Source organism: Coregonus clupeaformis, chromosome 2 (assembly GCF_020615455.1).
Source record: "Coregonus clupeaformis isolate EN_2021a chromosome 2, ASM2061545v1, whole genome shotgun sequence".
Taxonomy (NCBI): Eukaryota; Metazoa; Chordata; class Actinopteri; order Salmoniformes; family Salmonidae; genus Coregonus; species Coregonus clupeaformis.
This window is the reverse complement of record NC_059193.1, coordinates 25095174-25122247: the sequence shown is the minus strand read 5'-3', so window position 1 is coordinate 25122247 and position 27074 is coordinate 25095174. Positions and strand designations below refer to the sequence as shown.

At 44.6% G+C, this 27074-nt stretch overlaps 1 protein-coding gene across 1 annotated transcript in view; it reads right to left on the bottom strand.

Annotated features, from left to right (window-relative positions):
• Nucleotides 1-25053, bottom strand: part of LOC121532110 (phosphatidylinositol 3,4,5-trisphosphate 5-phosphatase 2B-like) — a 43381-nt gene extending 18328 nt beyond the window's left edge. The window contains exons 1-19 of the mRNA XM_041837820.2: nucleotides 24410-25053; nucleotides 21325-21388; nucleotides 11951-12231; nucleotides 11644-11784; nucleotides 11433-11520; nucleotides 10240-10329; nucleotides 9739-9945; nucleotides 9502-9616; nucleotides 9300-9400; nucleotides 8521-8623; nucleotides 7964-8160; nucleotides 4937-5054; nucleotides 4657-4753; nucleotides 4288-4426; nucleotides 4034-4133; nucleotides 3326-3414; nucleotides 2803-2884; nucleotides 1029-1118; nucleotides 816-929 (exon numbers count right to left, since the gene is read on the bottom strand). Coding sequence (XP_041693754.2) covers nucleotides 816-929; nucleotides 1029-1118; nucleotides 2803-2884; nucleotides 3326-3414; nucleotides 4034-4133; nucleotides 4288-4426; nucleotides 4657-4753; nucleotides 4937-5054; nucleotides 7964-8160; nucleotides 8521-8623; nucleotides 9300-9400; nucleotides 9502-9616; nucleotides 9739-9945; nucleotides 10240-10329; nucleotides 11433-11520; nucleotides 11644-11784; nucleotides 11951-12231; nucleotides 21325-21388; nucleotides 24410-24546 — 2353 coding nt within the window. The 5' untranslated portion in view covers nucleotides 24547-25053. The remainder of the gene's footprint in view (nucleotides 1-815; nucleotides 930-1028; nucleotides 1119-2802; nucleotides 2885-3325; nucleotides 3415-4033; nucleotides 4134-4287; nucleotides 4427-4656; nucleotides 4754-4936; nucleotides 5055-7963; nucleotides 8161-8520; nucleotides 8624-9299; nucleotides 9401-9501; nucleotides 9617-9738; nucleotides 9946-10239; nucleotides 10330-11432; nucleotides 11521-11643; nucleotides 11785-11950; nucleotides 12232-21324; nucleotides 21389-24409) is intronic.
• Nucleotides 25054-27074: the final 2021 nt, after the last annotated feature.

Genomic DNA, 27074 nt, shown 5'->3' with positions numbered 1-27074 from the left:
AAGACACAGAGTTTATTATAGAACTGATATGACGAGTGTTTGATCCAATATTATAAAGATTGTAAATTGTATGAGAGAGCGAGGAAAGCCATGTGTTCGTAGTATCACAAGTGAGTACTAGAAGGTCAGTGTGCCAAGATAGATTGGGGGGCCACTGGTGCCACACGAAACCAAGGAAAGGAATTATATGGGCGTAGTTGAGTGACAACTCAATTATGGTTAGCACCTGGATAAGACAAAAGTAGACTGGAAGAGCACTATATAGGCTGAGAGAGAGTCTATATAATTCAGTCATATGATAAGAAGCAAAGCACGTTCGTCTTATTATTTACATTTTAGTCATTTAGCAGACGCTCTTATCCAGAGCAACTTACAGTTAGTGAATACATATATTTTTTATTTTTTTATTTTTTTTATACTGGCCCCCCGTGGGAATCGAACCCACAACCCTGGCGTTGCAAACGCCATGCTCTATCAACTGAGCTACATTCCTGCCGGCCATTCCCTCCCCTACCCTGGGCCAATTGTGCGCCGCCCATGAGTCTCCCGGTCGCGGCCGGCTGCGACAGAGCCTGGATTCGAACCAGGATCTCTAGTGGCACAGTTAGCACTGCGATGCGGCGCCTTAGACCACTGTGCCACTCAGGAGATAAACACACGAGCTTTCCATTATATGATCCAATACTGAAATAAATGTAAATCAAACTGAGTGTCTGCTGCTTTCTCTTACATCCTGCACTTCTTCCTACCAGAAACTCATCATAACAAGAACTTTAGATGAACTAGCTGAGAAAATGTTATTAAGGGCAAAGTACCTTCAAGACAGGATGAGTGAAACTCAATGAAGAACTTGGCTTTGCTGGCTGTCTTCACAATGGCCTCAATGCCCTCCAACTCTATCCAGGCCCTCTCCATGCTCAAGCTTGGCTCTTTTTGTAGGCAATAGAGGGTCACAAGCGAGCATAAACGTTATATTATATTACTTATATTAATCAAAATGATTATGCCAAAATAACTACAATGACCACCTGTTTTGGAGATGAACTTGGATGCCACCCCTACATGGAACGTGGCGAAAACAGGCGAGTGGTCACTGGTGAAAATGTCGTCTGTACAACCTGGAGACAGACACAGAGATCTCAGTCACAATGATACAGCCCTGTCATAATGATACAGACCTGTCATAATGATACAGCCCTGTCATAATGATACAGACCTGTCATAATGATACAGACCTGTCATAATGATACAGACCTGTCATAATGATACAGACCTGTCATAATGATACAGACCTGTCATAATGATACAGACCTGTCATAATGATACCGCCCTGTCATAATGATACAGACCTGTCATAATGATACAGGCCTGTCATAATGATACAGCCCTGTCATAATGATACATAAAGACCTGTCATAATTGTACAGACCTGTCATAAAGATACAGACATGTCATAATGATACAGGCCTGTCATAATGATACAGCCCTGTCATAATGACACATACAGACCTGTCATAATGATACAGACCTGTCATAATGATACAGACCTGTCATAATGATACAGACCTGTCATAATGATACCGCCCTGTCATAATGATACAGCCCTGTCATAATGATACAGGCCTGTCATAATGATACAGCCCTGTCATAATGATACAGGCCTGTCATAATGATACAGACCTGTCATAATGATACCGCCCTGTCATAATGATACAGACCTGTCATAATGATACAGGCCTGTCATAATGATACAGCCCTGTCATAATGACACATACAGACCTGTCATAATGATACAGACCTGTCATAATGATACAGACCTGTCATAATGATACAGACCTGTCATAATGATACAGCCCTGTCATAATGATACAGGCCTGTCATAATGATACAGCCCTGTCATAATGATACAGACCTGTCATAATGATACAGCCCTGTCATAATGATACAGACCTGTCATAATGATACAGCCCTGTCATAATGATATAGCCCTGTCATAATGACACATACAGACCTGTCATAATGATACAGCCCTGTCATAATGATACAGACCTGTCATAATGACACATACAGACCTGTCATAATTGTACAGACCTGTCATAAAGATACAGACATGTCATAATGATACAGCCCTGTCATAATGATACAGCCCTGTCATAATGACACATACAGACCTGTCATAATGATACAGCCCTGTCATAATGATACAGACCTGTCATAATGATACAGCCCTGTCATAATGATACAGCCCTGTCATAATGATACAGCCCTGTCATAATGATACAGCCCTGTCATAATGATACAGACCTGTCATAATGATACAGCCCTGTCATAATGATACAGACCTGTCATAATGATACAGACCTGTCATAATGATACATAAAGACCTGTCATAATTGTACAGACCTGTCATAAAGATACAGACATGTCATAATGATGCAGCCCTGTCATAAAGATACAGGCCTTACAGTTGTGTATGGTGTATGGTGTACAGTGAATATACTGTATTTGCTGATGGAAGTCAAAAGCATTGCCCTGGAGTCAGAGCCGCGGTGAGGAAATGACTGTTCGTCTGAGGACCACAGACCAGAGGACGTAGGAGTTGCCAATCATACCTTAACAGGGCCTCTCACATTTTACAGGAAAACAATGAAAGAAATGGCCACGGAATGTCTAATTTTGGAATGCCACAGGAAATAATACTATGATATCCAATTTACTGTGTCTAAATGCTAAACCACAATGCCGTTATGTCTGAAGATAATGTTATGAACCTAAAAAAAATATGTCCTAACCTAAACCCACCATAGGAGTTGCAGGTGATATGTGTCTCTGAGTAGGACTTCCACAGAATCCGGTCACACCACGATGGCACATTGACACGCACCTGTTGACACAGAACAGAAGAACGACTATATGTACTGTATGTTTGTGTGTGTTAGATGTGGGGTGTGTGAAAATAGAATGTATTAATAATGGTACCCTGCACTCCAATCCTACCAGCCATTTCAGCCTGTGAGGTATTATTAGCCCCGTGACCCTTGTGACCCCAATAAAAAACGATTGGGTTACACATAAAGGAAGTCCAGTAGGGAGCTATACTTCTCTATTTAGTCGTGTATGGTACAGTTGTTGCAAAAGCAAAGCTTCCCAACCTAGCATTATGCAATTTCCTTATTTGTTGACTGCTTCACAAGGCTCACAAGTGATGCTTTGTGTGGATGACTAATCATTTTCGGATTGAAGGTCATTCAGACAACACCCTGATGTGGACATGATGTAGCTTTGAGAGGTTGTGTCAGATAGTGTCACGGGGAGGTAGACTCACGCCAGAGGTCTTGTATTTCTGCCACAGGTAGCTGTCCCTGGATCCCCTCTCGTACCGATAGGTGGGAGGAAACGCAATCTTCTCTTCCTCTTAACCAGGACAAAGAGAGAGAAATGGAGAAAGAGAGATAGGAGAGAAAGAGATAGGAGAGAGAGAAATGGAGAGAGTGAGAAATGGAGAGAGAGATAGGAGAGAGAGAGAAATAGAGAGAGAGAGATATAGGAGAGAAAGAGAAATGGAGAAAGAGAGATAGCAGAGAGAGAGAAATAGAGAGAGAGATAGGAGAGAAATAGAAATGGAGAAAGAGAGATAGGAGAGAGAGAAATAGAGAGAAAGAGAAATGGAGAAAGAGAGATAGGAGACAGAGAGAAATAGAGAGAGAGAGATAGGAGAGAAAGAGATAGGAGAGAGAGAAATGGAGAGAGTGAGAAATGGAGAGAGTGAGAAATGGAGAGAGAGAGATAGGAGAGAGAGAGAAATAGAGAGAGAGAGATAGGAGAGAAAGAGATAGGAGAGAGAGAAATGGAGAGAGAGAAATGGAGAGAAAGAGATAGGAGAGAGAGAGAAATGGAGAGAGAGCGGATAGATTTTGAGACAAAAGCAATGAAGAGGAGAAATGACTGAGCAGAATCAATAACACAGATATTTTCACCCACACATAAACAAACAGTTTGACATCAACTGGGAGGAGGATGAGGAGCTCCTCACTGAAATTGAGGAAGGCCTTTTTCTTGTGTCGTTCTTGTGTCAGCTGGTCAGCATACATGAGCTCATCAAACTCCCGCTTGGACACATGTTTCAAAATGTCCTGTAAAACGGGAACGGCCATGAGGGGAATAGAGATTCAGTGTAAGAGAATACAAGGTAAGGCTGGGTCTATGGAGATTCTTGTTTTCGGGTTACACTACATGTGATCTATTTGCCGGGGAACAATAAAAGAGGAGACAGGGTCCCTGTCTGACCTGTACTTCCAGGTCTAGTCTGTAGTTGAGGTCTCCACACCAGAAGAGATGTGTGAAGCGCAGGCTAACGTCAAAGGCACTGAGCTGCCGGTCACCAAGGGACAACAGCCTGAGGATGTCCGCACAGTTCTGGTTCCTCCTGACAGGACCACAAGCACAGGGACACACATAGCCATGCTGCACACATACAGTAGAAACATTCACACACTGTACAGCCCTGGCATGTCACACTGTACACATCACTCTGATGATATCTGTGTTGAACATCACCCACATGTACTACCAGTCAACCAACACCCAAATGATATACCAAACAGCTGAACATAGGAAATGGTTGTGTATACAGTTGTGTATACCATACGTACATACCTGACTACTTTCTCACTGCCAGAGGTCAGATGGCAGTTAACGAAGCCAAAGGAGGTACTGTTGAAAAGGAAGGAGACCCCAACAGCACCCTTATTTCCTGGAAACAGATCAATTTTAAAGGTTAATCTGAGTAATTAAAAACACATTTAATTCCTCTTAATCATGCTCTGATATTTTTGGAAGTTGGCCACCGTGTGGTTTTCTGAGAGGAGGAGGAGGAAGGTGTGGTGTTATGGGTAGCCGACCCATAAACGACTCAAGTATGGGCCTGGCGTCATACCCAGCGTGTTCCCCAGGCCAGTCTTCACACTGGCTGTGTTCACATGGCTGATGCGACTCTCATGCTCCGGCTTCACAAGCACTGCCAGCCTCATGTTCCACAGGGACTGTACTGCCACCTGCAGGACACATAACCACAGTACACTATAACAGAGCAATCAAGACCTACATTTACATTTACATTTTAGTCATTTAGCAGACGCTCTTATCCAGAGCGACTTACAGGAGCAATTAGGGTTAAGTGCCTTGCTTAAGGGCACATCGACAGATTTTTCACCTAGTCGGCTCGGGGATTAGAACCAGCGACCTTTCGGTTACTGGCACAACGCTCTTACCCACTAAGCTACCTGCCGCCCTAGAAAATAGGTCTACTGTACTGCTGTGTAAGTAATGATAACATATACTGTGTCTTGATTTTCTCTTTTGTTATTTTATAGGCATCCAGTTTACACACTCTGTTTTATGTACCTCTTGTCGACAACATGTTCATACAGAGAGCATGGAGCTGAGTACCAGCACCTCAAATGAGTACAGGCACCTATTTCAGTCCAAGTCAAGCACTATGTACAGTAAATAAGCACCAATCATTATTTCAGGATGAATGGGTGAAAGAAAAAGTACATCAAACAGATATCCCATAAGGCAGGGTTCCCCAATTTGGCCCACGGGTGGTTATATTTGGCCCACGGGTGGTTATATTTGGCCCACGGGTGGTTATATTTGGCCCACGGGTGGTTATATTTGGCCCCCCAAGTTTTATGAGGAAAAAAACAAAACCATTATTTTTATTTTCATTGTTGGATATAAAAGACTGTAAAACACAAGGAAATCAGCTGCAAGTGAATTTTATTTAAGAAATCTGTTTTCAAGTATTCCCGTGCATAATAGAGAGACAAGTGATCGTATACTAATGTAGGCAAGGTTTGAAATGATTATGCTTGTCACACCCTGATCTGTTTCACCTGTCTTGTGCTTGTCTCCATTCCCCTCCAGGTGTCTCCCATTTTCCCCATAATCCCCTGTGCATTTCCACCTGCGTTTTCTGTTTGTCTGTTGCCAGTTCGTCTTGTCTCGTCAAGCCTACCAGCGTGTTTTTCCGTACTCCTGTTTTCGCTAGTCCCTGTTTTCTAGTCCTCCCGGTTCCTCCCTGACCCCGAGCCTGGCCGCCTTCCTGTACCTATCTGACTCAGACCTGGTTACGAACCTCTGCCTGTCCTCGACCTGCCCTTTGCCTGCCTCCTGTAGTTTAATAAACTACTCTGTGTATTGAACCTTCCGTCTCCTGTCTGCATCTGGGTCATATCCTGAGTCGTGTTAATGCTTTAGTCCAACATTATATCTGTTTGGGCTTCTTGTGGTCAATTTGCAGTCTACAAATTATTTGTAGTTATGTTCCGGCCCCCTGACCATCCGCTCAAGAGAAAAATCAGCCCGCGGCTGAATCTAGTTGATGATCCCTGCCATAAGGTGAGCAAGGACATATTAGACAATCAGAGAGACTGAAAGCTGGGAGAAAGGGAAAATAAGGTGGTGAGAGAGAGACACAGATGGAGAGATGGTGACAGAGCCACACATACAGTAGAGAGAGAGAGACACAGATGGAGAGATGGTGACAGAGCCACACATACAGTAGAGAGAGAGAGACACACAGATGGAGAGATGGTGACAGAGCCACACATACAGTAGAGAGAGAGAGACACACAGATGGAGAGATGGTGACAGAGCCACACATACAGTAGAGAGAGAGACACAGATGGAGAGATGGTGACAGAGCCACACATACAGTAGAGAGAGAGAGACACACAGATGGAGAGATGGTGACAGAACCACACATACAGTAGAGAGAGAGAGACACACACAGATGGAGAGATGGTGACAGAGCCACACATACAGTAGAGAGAGAGACACACAGATGGAGAGATGGTGACAGAGCCACACATACAGTAGAGAGAGAGAGACACAGATGGAGAGATGGTGACAGAGCCACACATACAGTAGAGAGAGAGAGACACAGATGGAGAGATGGTGACAGAGCCACACATACAGTAGAGAGATAGAGACACACAGATGGAGAGATGGTGACAGAGCCACACATACAGTAGAGAGAGAGACACACACAGATGGAGAGATTGTGACAGAGCCACACATACAGTAGAGAGAGAGAGACACACACAGATGGAGAGATGGTGACAGAGCCACACATACAGTAGAGAGAGAGAGACACACACAGATGGAGAGATGGTGACAGAGCCACACATACAGTAGAGAGATAGAGACACACAGATGGAGAGATGGTGACAGAGCCACACATACAGTAGAGAGAGAGACACACACAGATGGAGAGATGGTGACAGAGCCACACATAGAGTAGAGACAGAGAGACACACAGATGGAGAGATGGTGACAGAGCCACACATACAGTAGAGAGAGAGAGACACACAGATGGAGAGATGGTGACAGAGCCACACATACAGTAGAGAGAGAGAGAGACACACACAGATGGAGAGATGGTGACAGAACCACACATACAGTAGAGAGAGAGAGACACACACAGATGGAGAGATGGTGACAGAGCCACACATACAGTAGAGAGAGAGACACACACAGATGGAGAGATGGTGACAGAGCCACACATACAGTAGAGAGATAGAGACACACAGATGGAGAGATGGTGACAGAGCCACACATACAGTAGAGAGAGAGACACACACAGATGGAGAGATGGTGACAGAGCCACACATACAGTAGAGAGAGAGACACACACAGATGGAGAGATGGTGACAGAGCCACACATACAGTAGAGAGAGAGACACACACAGATGGAGAGATGGTGACAGAGCCACACATACAGTAGAGAGAGAGACACACACAGATGGAGAGATGGTGACAGAGCCACACATACAGTAGAGAGAGAGACACACACAGATGGAGAGATGGTGACAGAGCCACACATACAGTAGAGAGAGAGCAAGAGAGAGAGAGAAAATTGAGATAAATGGAGACCAAGAGAGGGAAAGCTGACGCTCACCTGTTTGTACTCTATGTGAGTGTAGCTGTGTAGAGTAGCCTTGATGTGCTCGGTCCACTCCTTCTCCCCCTGAGAGTTCTCCTGGGTACCCAGGGCGTAGATGTCATGAGGCAGCAGAGCTGTGGACTCATCTGGGGTTCGACCCAGACCACAACACGTCACCCAGGACTGCAGACTGCGAGGGGGAGGGGAGCCACCTGAACACACAGGCATTAAGATATTTAGTGAGGGTCCAACATAGACCAACATCTAGTGCTCATGTTTCCAATAAGATCATTATGGCTTTCCAGTGTAATAATTCTGTAATAACTTAGCTAGCCGTAGCTAGCGCTACCAGTGATAGTATTGATGTCAGATAGTAGCTCAGCTGGTAGAGCCCGGCGCTTGTAACGCCAGGGTAGTGGGTTCGATCCCCGGGACCACCCATACACAAAGAAAATGTATGCACGCATGACTGTAAGTCGCTTTGGATAAAAGCGTCTGCTAAATGGCATATTATTATTATTATTATATTGTATTACTCTAGGACAGTGAGGTGCCATAGGTGTCTTAGTTACCCATGTTCCAGCTGCCCACAAACACAGAGATTACATCAGGTTCACTCAGATGGGAGTGCTTGGTCTTCATCAGCTGTAGCAGCTGGCAGAACGCCTCCCGTTTCTGGAGGGAAGAGAGAGTGTTCTCAGTCAATATAAAACTACAATGTCATGCACCCCAAAAATCTGAGGAGGCACAAAGTACATGAGGATGGCTGGGGAGTGGTCTGGAGGGGGACTGTACATTTGAGAATTTTCCATTTTTCGAACACCTGAAACAGCTTTTTCTTGCAATCTAGAGCCATAATCATTATGCTTGATTCTATGTAAAAATTAAATAAACAATAAAAAACGTATATTCTTCTGCATATCTAAGAATACCTCTTGAGCTGTCTGCATCCTCCTGACTGGGGTTCTTAAAAAATAAAATAATAATATGCTTCCCTGCATCTCTGCTAAAATCTGGGTAAAAGATTGAAAGGAATGTGAGTCTTATTCAGTACATTGCTTGCTTTTCTAAAGTCCAGCAACCTTGCCAGCAGGCATGCCAGCTGAGACAGTTAGACAAGCTAGCTATTCTAACTTGATAGCCTGAAATATCTCCTTGTTAGCTAGTTATGAGGTTGGGAGATTGGGAACCTATCTGGGCTAGCTATAGCCAACTTCATAAAATCGCTAGGTCGCTACTAGTTTTACAGAGAAACAACAACAACAACAAAAAAACATTAAAGTATATATTTTGCTGAAAGGAGAAATCTTAGAGGCCCCCTGCATACAGATGAACGTAGAACTGTATATACCCTTGCATTCTCAAATATGAGCTCTTGTGGGGTGTTGTGATGACTGTCCACGACCATGCGCAGCTTGGCTGGGCTGCTCTGGAACTTGACTAACTGCAGAACTGACACATGTAGGCAGAAGGAAAAATAGGTGAACCATTAAGATCATGTAACTTGATCAAACTCAGTCAAGCAACATTAGACATTGTTGTTATTCTCTTACTCTGCTCATGTGAGACTGTCTCCACTCCAAATGACCCGGCCTTCCTGTCAAACAGCAGCACTCCTGTGTCCACATCCACTGACACTGTCTGTCTGCCATAACGCACCATCTTAATCTAGACACACACACACACACACAGACAGACACACACACAGATGGTCAAAAATAGGAATCACTGACTAATCAGCTGGTATGCCCCCTTAAAATTATGAAGTGGCCCTTGTCGCTCTCGCTCACCTGAAAGGAGTGGACAGGTATGGGCCTGGCATGGTTCGTGGCTACAGGGACTGGGGTGGGGACAGGTGCTGGGGCGGGGACAGGGACTGGGGCGGGGACAGGTGCTGGAGCTGGAGCAGGGGCTGGAGCAAGGGTGGGCTCAGGTGGAGGGGCAGGCTGCACAGCCAGGTTGTGATTGGTCACAGCATCTTGAAGAGCTTTCAGCACCTGCACAGTAAGAGCAGAGAGAGCGCTAGACTGTATAGACCAGTGGTTCCCAACCTTTTTCGGTTACTGTACCGGCATCTGAGTTCTGCTCTGCCCGGAGTACCCCTGAAGTACCTCCTCATGAGCATTTTATCAGTAGGCCTACGATCTCATGAGTCTTCTCAAGTACCCCCTATTGATAGGCCAAGTACGCCCAGAGGTCCTAGTACCCCTGGTTGGGAACCACTGGTCTAGACCATGAAACTAAGACTGATATGTATTGGGGGGGTAGTGTGTGAATATGTGAGTACATACCCTCTTCTCCAGGGAGGAGAGCAGGCTGACCAGTACAGAGATCTTACACAGCAGGCTGTCCAACTCCATATCTGGACCTGTACCCATATTCTAAAAGGAGGGACATTAATATAGTAAGTAGCTGTGTGCTATGTGCAATACAGGTAGACATACACTGAGTGTACAAAACATTAAGAACACCTTCTTAATATTGAGTTGCACCCCATTTTGCCCTCAGAACAACCTCAATTTGTCGGGGCATGGACTCTACAAGGTGTCGAAGGCAATCCACAAGGATGCTTGCCCATGTTGACTCCAATGCATCCCACAGTTGTGTCAAGTTGGCTGGATGTCCTTTGGGTGGTGGACCATTCTTGATACACACTGGAAACTGTTGAGCGTGAAAAACCCAGCAGCGTTGCAGTTCTTGACACAAACCGGTGCGCCTGGCACCTACTACCATACCCTGTTCCAAGGCGCTTAAATATTTTGTCTTGCCCATTCACCCTCTAAATGGCACACATACACAATCCATGTCTCAATTCTCTCAAGGTTTAAAAATAATTCTTTAACCTGTCTCCTCCCCTTCATCTACACTGATTGAAGTGGATTTAACAAGTGACATCAATAAGGGATCATAGCTTTCACCTGGATTCACCTTGTCAGTCTATGTCATGGAAAGAGCAGGTGTCCTTAATGTTTTGTACACTCAGTGTATATTGTTCCCCATGAATTGAACATATTTAGAGATGCTTTATTTTCAATTAGTGCACTAGAGGGCATAACAAAGCAGATTTCCATTCTGTTTTTGTCTTAGTTTGTGGGTCCCTTGTGGACCATAGTAGAGTAGACAGAGGGTTACAGACAAGGTAGGACTGACGGGACAGGACAGACAGGGTAGGACAGACAGAACAAGACAGACAGGACAGGACAGACAAGGGGGGACAGACATGGAGGGCCAGACAGGACAGGACAGACAGGTCAGGACAGACTGGGTAGAATAGACATATTAGGACAGACAGGGTAGACAGGCCAGGACAGATGGGTAGACAGGCCAGGTCAGACAGGGTAGGATAGATATAGAAGGACAGACAGGGAAGACAGGGTAGGACAGACATAGAAGGACAGACAGGTTGGACAGACAGGACAGACAAGACAGGACAGACAGGGTAGGACAGACAGGACAAACAGGATATATCACAGAAGGGATGTACCTGTGACTTGGCGGAGGTTAAAGGGCAGATGGGATGGTCAAACACTTTGGCCAGCGTCTCCAAACTGGACATGGTCAGGTCAATCTCACTGTGGATCAGAGAATCCATTTCATTTTTTCCTCATGATAACCAACAAAGCCATCACATCACAAATACCAAATGGCATAGAACACTTTAAATGTAATAGCAGTTGTTACATGGTGAAACCCACCTGTTGAGTCCCTGGCATGCAGTGCCCAGGGTTTGGTGTAGATGGCGTAGGCCTGTTGCTCCTCTACGTAGACCCTCCACATCCAGAGGCAGCTCACTGCGCAGATACTCACTGAGCAGCCCAACCACCTCACCTGCCATGCTGTGAAACCAGGGGACCACAAGCACCACTAGGCAATTTGAAGAGAGATGCCACAGGAAAGTGCTACAGTGCTAAAGTACTTTCATCCCTAAATCCCCAGACCAATACTACACATTTTGTACATCTGTATACTCCTGATGTGTGATGGGTGTTAGGGACTGTGTACCTGGGTGTGTTGAGCTCCTGTAGCCTATGGAGGAAGAGGAGGTGTGGGGGCGGGGTTACTGGGAGTCCAGTGGGGGGAGCTGTAATGACCGAGACTGGGGCTGGGCTGGGACTCCACACCAGCCCTGGCTTCTCATCATCACCTGAGCTCTCGTCACCAGGCTCCATATCCCTCCCCACAGGGTACAGCAGGGGGGTGACCAGACCCTTATGGGGGTGCTGGTACCCCAACACTAGGTCCCCCAGTGTACGGAAACAGTTCACCTGCACCCCCTGAGACGTCTGTGGGGAAGCACACACACAGACATACACTGAGTGTACAAAACATTAGGAACACCTTCCTAATATTGAGTTTCATCCCCTTTTGCCCTCAGAACAGCCTCAATTCGTTGGGGGTGTGGACTCTACAAGGTGTGGAAAGTGTTCCACAGGGATGCTGGCCCATGTTGACTCCAATGCTTCCCACAGTTGTGTCAAGTTGACTGGATGTCCTTTGGGTGGTGGACCATTCTTGATACACACTGGAAACTGTTGAGTGTGAAAAACCCAGCAGCATTGCAGTTCTTGACACAAACCGGTGCGCCTGGCACCTACTACCATACACTGTTCAAAGGCACTTAAATATTTTGTCTTGCCCATTCACCCTCTGAATGGCACACATACACAATCCATGTCTCAATTGTGTCAAGGCTTTAAAATCCTTATTTAACATGTCTCCTCCCCTTCATCTACACTGATTGAAGTGGATTTAACAAGTGACATCTATACGGGATCATAGTGTTCACCTGATCAGTCTATGTCATGGAAAGAGCAGGTGTTCCTAATGTTTTGTCTACTCAGTGTATAAATACAATTTATATAGACATTCACAGACACATTTTTTAGTTTTACGCTAACACAATGGCCTGAAACTCCTGGCTTACAGCTTAAACATTTTTGTTTTTTATGTGAATGTGCATACATGGGCTGTGGTTACAAAACATTACCCAGAAAGGTCTAAAATACCATAAACTCAACATTAAATATATATATATATATATATATATATATATATATATATATATATATATATATATATATATATATATATATATATATATATATATATATATATATATATATCATAGAACCTACACACAGGTGATCATCATGTTCCTAAACTGTTCCTACAAGTTCCTAAAGCTTGGAAGACTGTCTCAAATATGCAGTGCATCTGTTCAGGATCAGCATGTACTGTTCTAACATTATCCACAAAAGCAAAATGGCTGTGGATGTTTTGAATGTGACTGCATGCCTCCAGAGCTCCTCATATCTGGAAGCCAACTGACCTGGATATACTCAGGAGGGGGATTTGGAATAGAGGTGCTACTCTCCTAGACCCTGGAGGTGCCAAACAGAAGCCACAGCCCCTCACCTCTGTTTGAATGGCCAGAACAAGAACCACATCAAACACACACCGCCCAGCGGGCTGCAGAAACCCCTACTATCCCCACAGGACAGGAGATTATGTCACAACCAACCACCCACCCACATCCTGGTCACTGACAAGGTTTGCTGCCATGAGTCTGACCAACGCTTTATAACCAGCGCCTCATCCGCTTCCAGTGCCAGTTTTTTATCCAACGAGAGACTGGGCCGACCGAAGCGCGGAGGTGGCCGCGGTCACGCGTACGGACGAAATGCTGTACCCAACGGGGTAAGAAGAAACGACTACCAGAGGCAGAGGGGACCGTTCACATGGTCCCAGAACCCACGGGACTCAGTGTCTTTAATTTACCAAGCAAGATATTGAGTCCTGCCAATGTCTCCTTGCTTAATAAAGGGTTATCTTTTGTGCCTACAACTCAGTGCAACGATTTCGATGTTAAGGTAGACATGTTTAAGTTTTTTAGAATCATCCGTTTAAGGGAATACTTCAGCTCCCCTAATCGTGGTATTTCAACTGAACATGTAGGTGGCTCACCTGCACATACTCCGACTCCTTTCAGAAGTAAGAGTTATTTTGTACCTCCAGCCAATCGCAATCACTCTATTGAGACATATTGCAGACTTTTGAAAAATATATTGTAATCTCCTTGAGAACATATTACATTTTAGCGGACGCTCTTATCCAGAGCGACCTACAGTTAGTGCATATATTTTTCATACTTGCCCCCAGTCCGAATCGAACCCACAACACTGGCGTTGCAAACGACATGCTCTACCAACTGAGCTACACGGGAGGCTACATATCTTTCCATAATTTACCTAAGGATTAAAAACAAGCTTTGCTTGATTTACAATCCGATACATCAGTTCTTACCCGCTCTGCTGATAAGGGTGGGTCGGTTGTACTCATGGATAGGACAGTTTATGTAAATTAGTGTCATTTACAAGAAACTCAGAAGTGACCCCACTTCCCAATTTCAGAACACTATCTTTACTGTCCTAGATGGGTATTTGTTCTGGTCAAATCACCAAAAAAGAACACGACTTTTTGGCTATTCAACACCCTAAAATTGCCACCTTCTATACTTTGCCGAAATTACACAAGAATGTTACAAAACCTCCAGGGAGCCCTATTGTAGCGGGCATTGATGCAGTAACAGCCCCTTTATCGACCTTTGTTGACTTTTTTATTAGACCACTCGCAGAACAGTTCCCCTCCTTTGTAAAGGACACCAGCAGTATGATCTCTATTATTGAATCTCTTGATCCTCTCCCTGATAATACCTTGTTAGTTACTTTTGATGTTGAGTCGTTATACACGAATATTCCACACGAGGGCGGTATTGAGGCCATGGAGCATTTTCTTCTGCAACGTGACCCAAATGAACTACCTTCCAGTGCATGCATTATAATATTGGCTGAAATAGTACTCACACACAACTACTTCATGTTTCTAAATTATTTCTTTATTCAGACGAAGGGTACTGCTATGGGATCCCCTATGGCTCCAAACTATGCTAATTTGTATGTGGGTTACATGGAGAAACAGTCAATTTTCAATCCTCTCAAAAATGTTTTCTTGCCTAACATTATTATTTTGAAACGGTACATTGATGATATTTTTGTTCTATGGACGGGTGATTCAAAACAGCTCCAGGCATTCCTTAACTCTTGTTCTGAGCACCTGAGATTTACTATACAATCTGACACACGTCAAATCAGTTTCCTTGATCTTCTGATTTTGTGTGAGGATAATGTTCTATACACTGAGCTTTACAGGAAACCAACTGATCGTAACAGTTTGTTGAGGGCTGATAGTTGTCACCCGCTTCCCTTGAAAAACAGTTTCCCCTACATGTCACGTCTCCTCCCGTTGCTCCCCTCCGGCGCTCTGATTCGCCGGTCTACTGAGCTACTGGTCTGAGCGCACCACCTCGGCAACACCGGAATGGAAACCCTACGCACCCTAATTACCTCCAGCGCACCTGCACCTCATCACCACCCCTATATAGCCCTGGACTGTTCAGTGTTGTTCGCTTGCTCAGTGTTAAGTAAACCTTTACATTGTTCATTCCTGCCTATTGTATCCTCAGTACTCGTCACACTACAGCCAATTCTGTCAAATCAAAAGCATTTGCAAAAAATAATCACATTTCGACACATATGGCTGAGACGCAAAGAAAATTCAAGGAGAGGGGGTACAAAAATGGTAAGATTAATACTGCCATTGAGAAAATTCAAAACAAATCGAGACCTGATCTCTTTCAAGGATAGTCTCGCAAAAAGAAGCGTTCTTGCGTTCTGACTACACGCTATTAAAGCGCTCAAAACAAACTAAGGGAATCGTTCACAAACATTGGCACATTCTAAGATCCGATGACAGTATCGGTAATGTGTTTTCGGACCCTCCCTTGGTCATATTCTCGCGGGGCAGAAATCTCTGATCAATTGGTAAACTGATTTACCACCCCTAAATATCCCTGCACAACGTCTATTTGCGCCTCTACCGGATGGAAACTACAAGTGTAATGGCTGCGCTCAATGCAATGGCACTTACAAATGTAGATCCTTCAAACACCCCCAAACAGGGGAACAGATCCCAATCAAAGGTGTTATCACGTGCTCCACTATGGCAGTTATTTATCTTAACTTGTCCTTGTGGTAAACATGATGTGGGTAAAACAAAGGGCGAGTTAAAAGTACGGATCTCGGAGCATCGTAGTACCATTGGGTGCAAAAACTCGACATACCCAGTCGCGGCCCACTTTGGAAGCGAACAACTCGATTTCGTCCCAAAGTTATATCGGCATCGAACATGTCACCCTCCCTAGGAGAGGGGGTGACCTGGACAAGTTATTGTTAAAACGAGAGGCTGCCTGGATCTTTAATTTAAAGACCCTTGCTCCATTCGGTCTCAGCGTAGACTTTGATTTGAAGCCATTCTTGTGATTTTGCTATTCATTGTAAATGTTTGGGCCTATGTAGCCACGTTGTATCTATGATCTTATGCTATCTATTCATGTTTTTTGTATGTTCTGTTTATCTGTGAATTAACCAATGATATCAGGTCATGATTACAGACACCTGTGTGTGTCCTTTGACACTATATAAACTAGTGACCTGCAGTGTTTGTCGTTACCCTGATGAAGACAGCTTGTCTGTCGAAACGTTGGTTATTAAATTATTGCATCTGAGCTCCTAGAGTGTGCGGCTCTCCTTTTTCTTATTGTTCTACTCCGTTAGCCAGCACCTTGCCTAAATAGGTGTGCGTTTCTTTCACCTCCATATTGCTGCCATGAGTCAGTGTTCCAGCAGTTTACTAGCTGACCTCTGTTCTGAGCCAGTCTACCTTAAACACCCGCTGCCCGCTACAAACACTCCAACAGACAGACGCCTCAGATATGTACAGTAAACATGAAGGGGAAACACACATTCACCAGCCATAGACAACCACATTAAGGTGCCAGTCAGACACAAAGACTGTTTACACTAATTGCACTCAAAATACCCACAACGCTGCGGGCACAGACGTATTAGATGTCACGGACAAACTCAGACACAGGGCACTCACAGCAACACTGCAAAAAATAAAAGCATTTTTCATGTAAGTCTTAATTTTAGAAACGTTTGTTTTCCTCGTGTGGTTTGAAAAACCATTTTTGGCAGACGTTACCTGCCCCAGCTGCCAGGGACTATTCAAATGATTTATGCATTTTTTCGAGGAGCTCTTGAAAAGTGATTACATACTAAATGAAGACTAAATGACACAGGGAGACAAAAATGGCCTCTCTTTTCGCTCAAAATATCCCCTCTGTAAAATAGCCCTCTCAGAAAAACAAGAAAGCAACACAGCAATCCCTACGTGGTAATGGTTTCAAAGCCAGTGAGACAGTCTGCTTACTGGAGACTTTACTGACTTCAGTGGAAAACAAACGAAGCAGTGATGCAGTATGTGGAAGACAGCCCTCATCTGAAAGTAAAGGTTATATAGTATTTGAGCTGTTGTCTTTGGACTTGTGCACCCAGACACGGTGAAGGAATTTACAGGCTGCCTCTAACGTTTTAGTTTTTGTGTTTTTCTCCTTCCTGATAATTAGGACCAGGCACAGGCTCTTGAAAGGAGTCATCCCAAATACTTACTGTGTCTAATACACACACATATAACCGACACACACAAACCAATCCCAGCCACCCCTATCCTCTGAGCGGCTAACCATCAACAAACACATCCCTGTCCATGACACATACACACTCAAAGCACAAACAGACCCAACCCCCTTAGAGCACTGGTCAATGACCCAGTGCATGGGTAGAGCAGGAATCTGTGACACACACACACACAATTTCTCCTCTGTGCAGCTGAGGTCATTATCCGAGCATGTGGCAACATGGCAGAAAGAGATGCCATTAAAACAACAAGGCATGTAGCAGAATGAGCCCAGTATTAGAACACAAGACGCTTCCTGTTTCCCTTACAACAGACAACACAACTCTGTTGTCGTACAGTAACGATAACAACTACAGTATTGTACTATACATTCTTTCTCGATAGTGGTTGCTACAACAGGATACTGTTGCATGTGTACATGTAGGTTACAGTATATTAGTTTAGTTACCAGGCACGTGCACAGATAGGGGTCTACCTGTGCCCGAGAACTTGCCCCTTTGCCCTCCCACTCGCCAAGTGAGTTTTGTCCTTGTCTTGCTTCTTGCTAGCTTGATAATAGTTGTTGGCTAGATGTAGTTACTAGGTTTACTAGCTGGAGTGCCCTTATGATATATAATTAAATAATTTATATATACACTACCGCTCAAAAGTTTTAGAACACCTACTCATTCAAGGGTTTTTCTTTATTGTTTTACTATTTTCTACATTGTAAAATAATAGTGAATACATAAACTATGAAATAACACATATGGAATCATGTAGTAACCAAAAAAGTGTTAAACAAATAAAAATATATTTTATATTTGAGATTCTTCAAATAGCCACCCTTTGCCTTGATGACAGCTTTCCACACTCTTGGCATTCTCTCAACCAGCTTCACCTGGAATGCTTTTCCAACAGTCTTGAAGGAGTTCCCATATATGCTGAGCACTTGTTGGCTGCTTTTCCTTCCCTCTGCGTTCCAACTCATCCCAAACCATCTCAATTTGGTTGAGGTCGGGGGATTGTGGAGGCCAGGTCATCTGATGCAGCACTCCATCACTCTCCTTCTTGGTAAAATAGCCCTTACACAGCCTGGGGGTGTGTTGGATCATTGTCCTGTTGAAAAACAAATGATAGTCCCACTAAGCCCACACCAGATGGGATGGTGTATCACTGCAGAATGCTGTGGTAGCCATGCTAGTTAAGTGTATCTTGAATTCTAAATAAATCACAGACAGTGTCACTAGCAAAGCACCCCCACACCATCACACCTCCTCCTCCATGCTTCACTGTGGGAACCACACATGCAGAGATCATCCGTTCACCTACTCTGTGTCTCACAAAGACAACCAAAAATCTCAAATTTGGACTCCAGACCAAAGGACACATTTCCACCGGTCTAATGTCCATTGCTCGTGTTTCTTGGCCCAAGCAAGTCTCTTCTTCTTATTGGTGTCCTTTAGTAGTGGTTTCTTTGCAGCAATTCAACCACGAAGGCCTGATTCACACAGTCTCCTCTGAACAGATGATGTTGAGATGTGTCTGTTACTTGAAGCATTTATTTGGGCTGCAATTTCTGAGGCTGATGGACTGTCATTTCTCTTTGCTTATTTGAGCTGTTCTTGCCATAATATGGTATTTTACCAAATGGGGCTATCTTCTGTATATCAATCTTCTGTATTTCAAATTCCACAAAATAACAAGGCACACCTGTTTATTGAAATCCATTCCAGGTGACTACCTCATGAAGCTGGTTGAGAGAATGCCAAGAGTGTGTAAACTGTCATCAAGACAAAGGGTGGCTACTTTGAAGAATCTCAAATATAAAATATATTTTTATTTGTTTAACACTTTTTTGGTTACTACATGATTCCATGTGTGTTATTTCATCATTTTGATGTCTTCAGTATTACTCTACAATGTACAAATAGCCAACTCATCATCAAGCTTTGATTTTAATCAGCTGTGTAGTGCTTGGGCAAAAACCAAAACGTGCTACCAGTGGGGCCCCCAAGACCGAGTTTTGGAAACAGTGATCTAGAGTGTTTCCCAACCCTGGTCCTCGAGTACACCCAACAGTACACATTTTCGTTGTAGCCCTAGACTCTAGCTAACCACCATGTACTAAAATATCCACAGCCAGCCATATATCATGAGTTAGAAGATTATGAATATTATATTATGAAGTTATTACTTAAGAGCATTGAAAATAAATCACAATCGGTAAAAATAAAAAAAATCTAGCTAGCAAACTAGCAGATTTACATCAATCATCAACATCAATGAGCTGATAGCACACCCTCTTGTTAATCATGTATTTAGGAGGCATTGTAACTTGCTTGCTTACAATTTGTGATGAGTGTGTGCTGTTGCAGAAGTAAATAGGCCAATGCTCAAATGTAAAAAAACAAAATCGCTACAGAGGCAGTTAGTATGTTATGAATTTCGAAATATGAATGATGAAATTCATCAGGGGTGTGCCGGTGGGTGCCCTTTTCACTTTGAGCACCTGCCCCCTGACAGGTCTGTGCACGGCCCTGTAAGTTCAGGGATTCTTTAACGACGGGACAATCTCAACTTTTTCCCCACAAATATTTGTCTTAATATTAACACAGTTTGAAATATATATTTTGATAGACCAAAGTATTAGCTATTTATTTTTTCATAGAATGCAACTAACTGGATTTATGTCAACATTGTCAGACACCATAAAAGGCTAATTTCATTAGCATTTTGGCATGTTATTATTTTTTTCTTTTTTTTTACATAAAACAACATTTATATAGCAAACATTATTCCTTTGGTCTCCCACATCAAATACTTCAATAGTGTAAGCATTTGTTACAGAACAGCGATGAAAATATTTTTTCTGAATATTGACCCCAAACATTTATTTTAAGGGGGTTAGCCATCAGTGACAGATTTAACAAGCCACTGACGGAGTTGACAACGATACTCAAAACATTTTCACCTCTAAAAATAAAAGTTCAATACAAACATTTCTAAAATATGGAAAATTATTCATTTGAAAATCCCCAATAAAAACATAACAATTCTATCAGATCTTTCAGCACTCTGAAATCTGACGGAGTTTATGTTTTACAACTCATTCAAGTGGAATGCACAGTAGCAATTTAGTTTTCCTCAGTTGCTTTATGACTCTAAAATCTAATTAAATGTGACATATTTGAACCAAAATTCATATTATATCTTAATCTATCAGGCAGATGGAGTTGACAGTTTATGGTTGTGACCATGGTGATTTCAAAATTGTTTGTTTAAATCTATCAAAAGGAGAGAATTTTACAGACCATGAGCAGTCTTGCTCATTCCTGATTAATTTAGGATTTTAGACAAATTGACCAAATCTCCGGACACATCTTTTAGGTATCAGAGTTTTGAGAGAAATTTTCTTTAAAGCCACAGAGGGTTATGGCAAGAAACTACATAAGATAATTGTTCAGTTAATGTCCATTATTGCCAGTTTTTAGAATTATAAACACTATTTTGGAGGGTTTAAAATTGGGATCCTTTGCTCCAGACAAGGGCATTTCCAGGCATACTGTAGAGCTGACATGGAAATTAATAATATAGAAAGTATTTAGAAAATTCCAAAAACAAATATTTTCCCTTATAAAATTATCCTAAAATATGTTTTAAGCTCAAATAATGCAACAAAATATTTTTGTTTTTTTAACTATAAAAACAAAGTTTCCCTGCTGGACAAGGATTGCCCTGACTTTCAATGTGAGTGGGGTATGGAAACTCGAACTTGAACTCTAATGATGGTCACTCACCTGAACAGCTAATAGGCCGTCTACATCAGGAAGAATACGATAAGTGTGAACATGCCGTTGGAACCTGAAAAGGGGAAAATAACATTTATAAATGTACTATGAACTCCAAGACAGCACTACACAGCACTATACCACTGCCGTGGGACAGAAATAAACATTGAAAGGCAAAACATGCTTTACAGTAACAGCAAAATAAAGAAGAGCAGATGTGCTGCTCTTGTTAAAGATACTACAACTTTATAAACAAGACGCCAATTTGTTGATGTGTGACTCATTTCGATGGTTATTTTAGCAACTTCACGGTCCATTGCGGTAGCATGAGACTACATGACTACCCACACACCTACTGTTTTAACACACCACTGTTTACACAAGCTATAGCTATACAAACTGCCCTGAGGGGTGTCACTCACCTGAAAAACATATGGGCTTCATGTTCGATAATAATCACTTGGTAGCAAAATCATACTACTAGTCTTTGTCAAGTATCCAATAGATGGCTAACTTTTATCTCTACTACCTCTCACAACCTTGAGACACAGTACAGTAAATGCCTATAACACCCCCTCTGTTGAAAGCCCTCTGTTGAAAGCCCTCTGTTGAAAGCCCCCTGTTGAAAGCTTGACCTGGTAGAAAAGCACATGTGCAATTCATCTAAAAGGAATGCATATATCCCATTAATGAAGTTAGAGAATATGCAAAGAAACAGTAGACCTGTATTGATGTGGAGATTAGATTAGTGTACAGTAGGCCTGTATTGATGTGGATATTAGATTATTGTACAGTAGGCCTGTATTGACGTGGAGATTCGATTAGTGTACAGTAGGCCTGTATTGATGTAGATATTAGATTATTGTACAGTAGGCCTGTATTGATGTGGAGATTCGATTAGTGTACAGTAGGCCTGTGTTGATGTGGAGATTCGATTAGTGTACAGTAGGCCTGTATTGATGTGGGTATTAGATTATTGTACAGTAGGCCTGTATTGATGTGGAGATTCGATTAGTGTACAGTAGGCCTGTATTGATGTGGAGATTCGATTAGTGTACAGTAGGCCTGTATTGATGTGAGTATTAGATTATTGTACAGTAGGCCTGTATTTATGTGGAGATTCGATTAGTGTACAGTAGGTCTGTATTGATGTGAGTATTAGATTATTGTACAGTAGGCCTGTATTTATGTGGAGATTCGATTAGTGTACAGTAGGTCTGTATTGATGTGGGAAAACACAGAATAGAATACAACAAAAAAAGAATGAGAGAGAGGGGAAAAGAGAATGAGACAGCTAAGAGACACACACAGAGAGAGAGAGAGAGAGAGAGAGAGAGAGAGAGAGAGAGAGAGAGAGAGAGAGAGAGAGAGAGAGGGAGAGAGAGAGAGAGAGAGGGGGAGAGAGAGGGGAGAGAGAGAGGAGAGAGAGAGAGGGGAGAGAGAGAGGAAGAGAGAGAGAAAGAAAGAGAGAGAGAGAGAGAGAGAGAGGGAGAGAGAGAGAGAGAGGGGAGTGAGAGGGAGAGGGAGAGAGAGGAAGAGAGAGAAGCAGAGAGAGGGAGAGAAAGAGAGAGAGAGCGAGGGAGAGAGAGAGAGAGCGAGGGAGAGAGAGAGAGAGAGAGCGAGGGAGAGGGAGAGAAAGAGGGAGAGAGAGAGAGAGAGAGAGAGAGAGAGAGAGAGAGAGAGAGAGAGAGAGAGAGAGAGAGAGGTTGAGAGACCGAGAGAGAGGGAGAGAGAGAGAGAGAGAGGTAGAGAGCGAGGGAGAGAGAGAGAGAGAGAGAGGGAGAGGGAGAGAGAGAGGGAGAGAGAGAGAGAGAGAGAGAGGGAGAGGGAGAGAGAGGAAGAGAGAGAGGCAGAGAGAGGGAGAGAAAGAGAGAGAGAGCGAGCGAGAGAGAGAGAGAGAGCGAGGGAGAGAGAGAGAGAGAGAGCGAGGGAGAGGGAAAGAAAGAGGGAGAGAGAGAGAGAGAGAGAGAGAGAGAGAGAGAGAGAGAGAGAGAGAGAGAGAGAGAGAGAGAGAGAGAGAGAGAGGGAGGGAGGGTTGGAGAGACAGAGAGAGAGAGGTAGAGAGAAATAGAGTGAGAGGGAGAAGGAGAGAGAGACCGAGGGAGAGAGAGAGAGAGGGAGAGAGGCAGAGAGATGGAGTGAGAGAGAGATAGAGAGGGAGAGAGAGAGAGATAGGGGGAGAGAGGGAAAGGGAGAGAAAGGAAGAAAGAGAGAGAGAGAGGCAGAGAGAGGGAGAGAAAGCGAGAGAGAGCGAGGGAGAGAGAGATGGAGAGGGAGAGAGGCAGAGAGATGGAGTGAGAGAGAGTGAGAGAGAGAGAGACAGAGAGAGAGAGAGAGAGAGAGAGAGAGAGAGAGAGGGGGAGGGAGGGAGAGAGTGAGAGAGGTAGAGAGAAAGAGAGGGAGAAGGAGAGAGGGAGAGAGAGAGAGAGAGAGAGAGAGAGAGAGAGAGAGAGAGAGATGGAGCAAGAGAGGAAGAGAGAGAGAGAGAGAGAGAGGGAGAGAGGGGGAGAGGGGGAGCGGGTGTGCGAGCAGCATGAGCAGCAGTGGGGCTCAGCTTTCAGGAATGTGTCTGGCTCGGGGCCGTTTTGCACAGAGACGTATGGTCACAACAGCTCCCGCCCTCTTCCAGGGGCCCCAGGGAAGACTAAAGTAAGGGAAGAGGAGAGGAGAGGAGAGGAGAGGAGAGAGAGGAGAGAGCCCTAACCAGGGTTCGACACACACACACACACACACACTGGCTGGGTTGGGCTGTATCAGGACAGGGCAGCCTGACTGTTCTTGGGCTGAGCCAAAGCCTTCTCCCTGCCCACTGGCCCAGCTCCGAGTGAGACTGATGGAGATGACAGAGAGACAGGCTGCTGAATACAATACAGACATTAAAACAGACATTGAGACAGTCTATAACACTGAATATGAGGTTAGTTCCCCTTCCACTGACTTGTAGGGGAAAGTTACCAGTGTCCCGTGAGCAGGTGTGGGTGTCTGACTGCAAGCATCACTGGGTTCATAATGACCGTACACACTCAGAGATGGAAAATAAGTGTTTGTGCGTGCGTGGGTGTGTGTGTGTGTGTGTGTGTGTGTGTGTACTCACAGCAAACAGAGGGCGTAGGCTCCAGGCACAGACTCACTGTCCCTGACTAGGAAGCTGCCGTCCCTCCCAGCCCGGGCCAGCAGGTCCTCCGCATGCACACGGCTGATGTCACGGTGGTACCACGCCACCATTGCCATGACATCCGACACTGTTTTTGTCCACCTGTCAGTCAGTAGAGTGTCTGTCTGTCCAACAGGGTAATCCACAGTAAGGTATAAGGTCAGAGGCGACACACACAATCTGTCTCAGACACTTGTGTCATGGCACCAATCAGGAGCTCACATTGTGCTGTCCTCTTGAGTGTTCATAGCTTCTCCAGCATCCTGGTCCTAACTAGCAAGGTCAACTCAGGAACAACAACAACAGCCCTCCTCATGTAATACAGGCGCCCCCTTACTGGGTTACACGTCCTGTTGCAGTTGAGAATTGTTACCGTTGAAGAGTCAGAGTGAATAACCCTCCCACAGACTTCTCTGTGTGTCCAGATTCCAGAACTACAGTTGCTTCCTCTTGATGAACTTTGGCCCACCTTGCTGTTAGTTCCCCCTCAGAAAGAGACCGTCTCAGTGCCTGTGTTCAGGCTGCTGCCAGCCGAATGTTCGTCTCAGGCAGACAGAGCCCATTGTGGAGGAGAGAGAGAGAGAGAGAGAGAGAGAGAGAGAGAGAGAGAGAGAGAGAGAGAGAGAGAGAGAGAGAAAACAATGGTGTGTAAAGCCAACCAACCCTGGGGGCAGTGACAGCAGTGCCTGCAGCCTCACCACATACACCAGCAATGCTCCTGCCTGCTGTCCCCTCAAAAGCCCCGCATGCAAACAACACAGGAAAGAAGAACCAAAAGCAGTCAGTCAGCCACACAAACAAACCCTGCTGCACAGCCTGCATTGGTGGATAGAAGTCAGCGCCCAGGCAGGCGTGCAAGAGAAACCAGACAAATTCAAATAATTTCCCAGTTGTTTTGCCATATAAGGGAAAGGGGAAACACCCTACAGAAAGTTCATCTGATGGTTGCAGTTCTCTCCAGATTTCACAGTCTCTCTCTCTCCCTCTCTGTTTTCAGACGTAGATTCCAGAGGGTGGGTGTGGGGTGTTGGTGGGGGTTGTCCAGGGTCCCTGGTCGGTCCCGTGCTGAGATTGTGTTGGGGAGGTCCCGTCCCCCTGGGGTAGTGTGTTCCGTATCTCTTTGGAGTGTCGTCAGTGGAGGAGGGGAAGGGGGGAGTAGAGGACGAGAGGACTAGCCCTGTTAGGGCACAACACAACGCTGGCAGCACAGACAGAGGAAGTGACTCCCCGCTCCAGATGTGAGTAGGAAGAGAGAGAGGAGAGAAAAAAACTGACGCAGCAGCCTAAATCATTCCTGCGAGTGACTTCACTTCATTAACCAACACTGCCAGCAGACTACTTTCTCTGGGCCTACCCCTCCCTCCCTCCTCCGCCCCTCTTTCTCCTCCTCCTTTTCCCTGAATTCCCAAAGACAAAACATAGCCACACCATGCACACTCAGGTGGGTTGCTTGGCACAGCCACTGTCTGTCTCACTCCTGCGTTCTTGTCCTCTTTTCCAGACTTTTTTCCACTGTGCTGGCTAGCTTTTCCCCCTCTCTCTTTCTCCCTCCCTCTCTCTTTCACCTTCCCTCTCTCTTTCTCCTACCCTCTCTCTTACTCCTTCCCTCTCTCTTTCTCCTTCCCTCTCTCTTTCTCCTTCCCTCTCTCTTTCTCCTTCCTCTCCTCTCTCTTTCTCCTCCCCTCTCTCTTCCTCCTCTCCTCTCTCTTTCTCCTCCCCTCTCTCGTCCTCCTCTCCTCTCTCTTTCTCCTCCCCTCTCTCTTCCTCCTCTCCTCTCTCTTTCTCCTCCCTTCTCTCTTTCTTCTCTCCTCTCTCTTTCTCCTCCCCTCTCTGTCTCCTCTCCTCTCTCTTTTTCCTCTCCTCTCTCTTTCTCCTCCCCTCTCTCTTCCTCCTCTCCTCTCTCTTTCTCCTCCCCCTCTCTCAGTCTCCTTCCCCTCTCTCTTTCTCCTTCCCCTTCTCCTTTGTCACTCTCCCTAACTTCACTTTCTCTCCTCACTTTTCCCACATTTTATGTTACAGCCTTATTCTAAAATTGATTAAATAGATTTTTTCCTCAACAATCTACACACAATACCACATATGTATAAAAAAACAAAACTGAAATATCACATTTACATAAATATTCAGACCCTTTACTCAGTACTTTGTTGAAGCACCTTTGGCAGCGATCACAGCCTCGAGTCTACTTGGGTATGACGCTGCAAGCTTGGCACACCTGTATTTGGGGAGTTTCTCCCATTCTTCTCTGCAGATCCTCTCAAGCTCTGTCAGGTTGGATGGGGAGCTTTGCTGCACAGCCATTTTCAGGTCTCTCCAGAGATGTTCGATCGGGTTCAAGTCCGGGCTCTGGCTGGGCCACTCAAGGACATTCAGAGACTTGTCCCGAAGCCACTCCTGCATTGTATTTGCTGTGTGCTTAGTGTCGTTGTCCTGTTGGAAGGTGAACCTTGACCCCAGTCTGAGGTCCTGAGCGCTCTGGAGCAGGTTTTCATCAAGGATCTCTCTGTACTTTGCTTCATTAATCTTTCCCTCAATCCTGACTAGTCTCCCAGTCCCTGCCAGGTTTCCTCCAGACGTGATGCTTGGCATTTAGGACAAAGAGCTC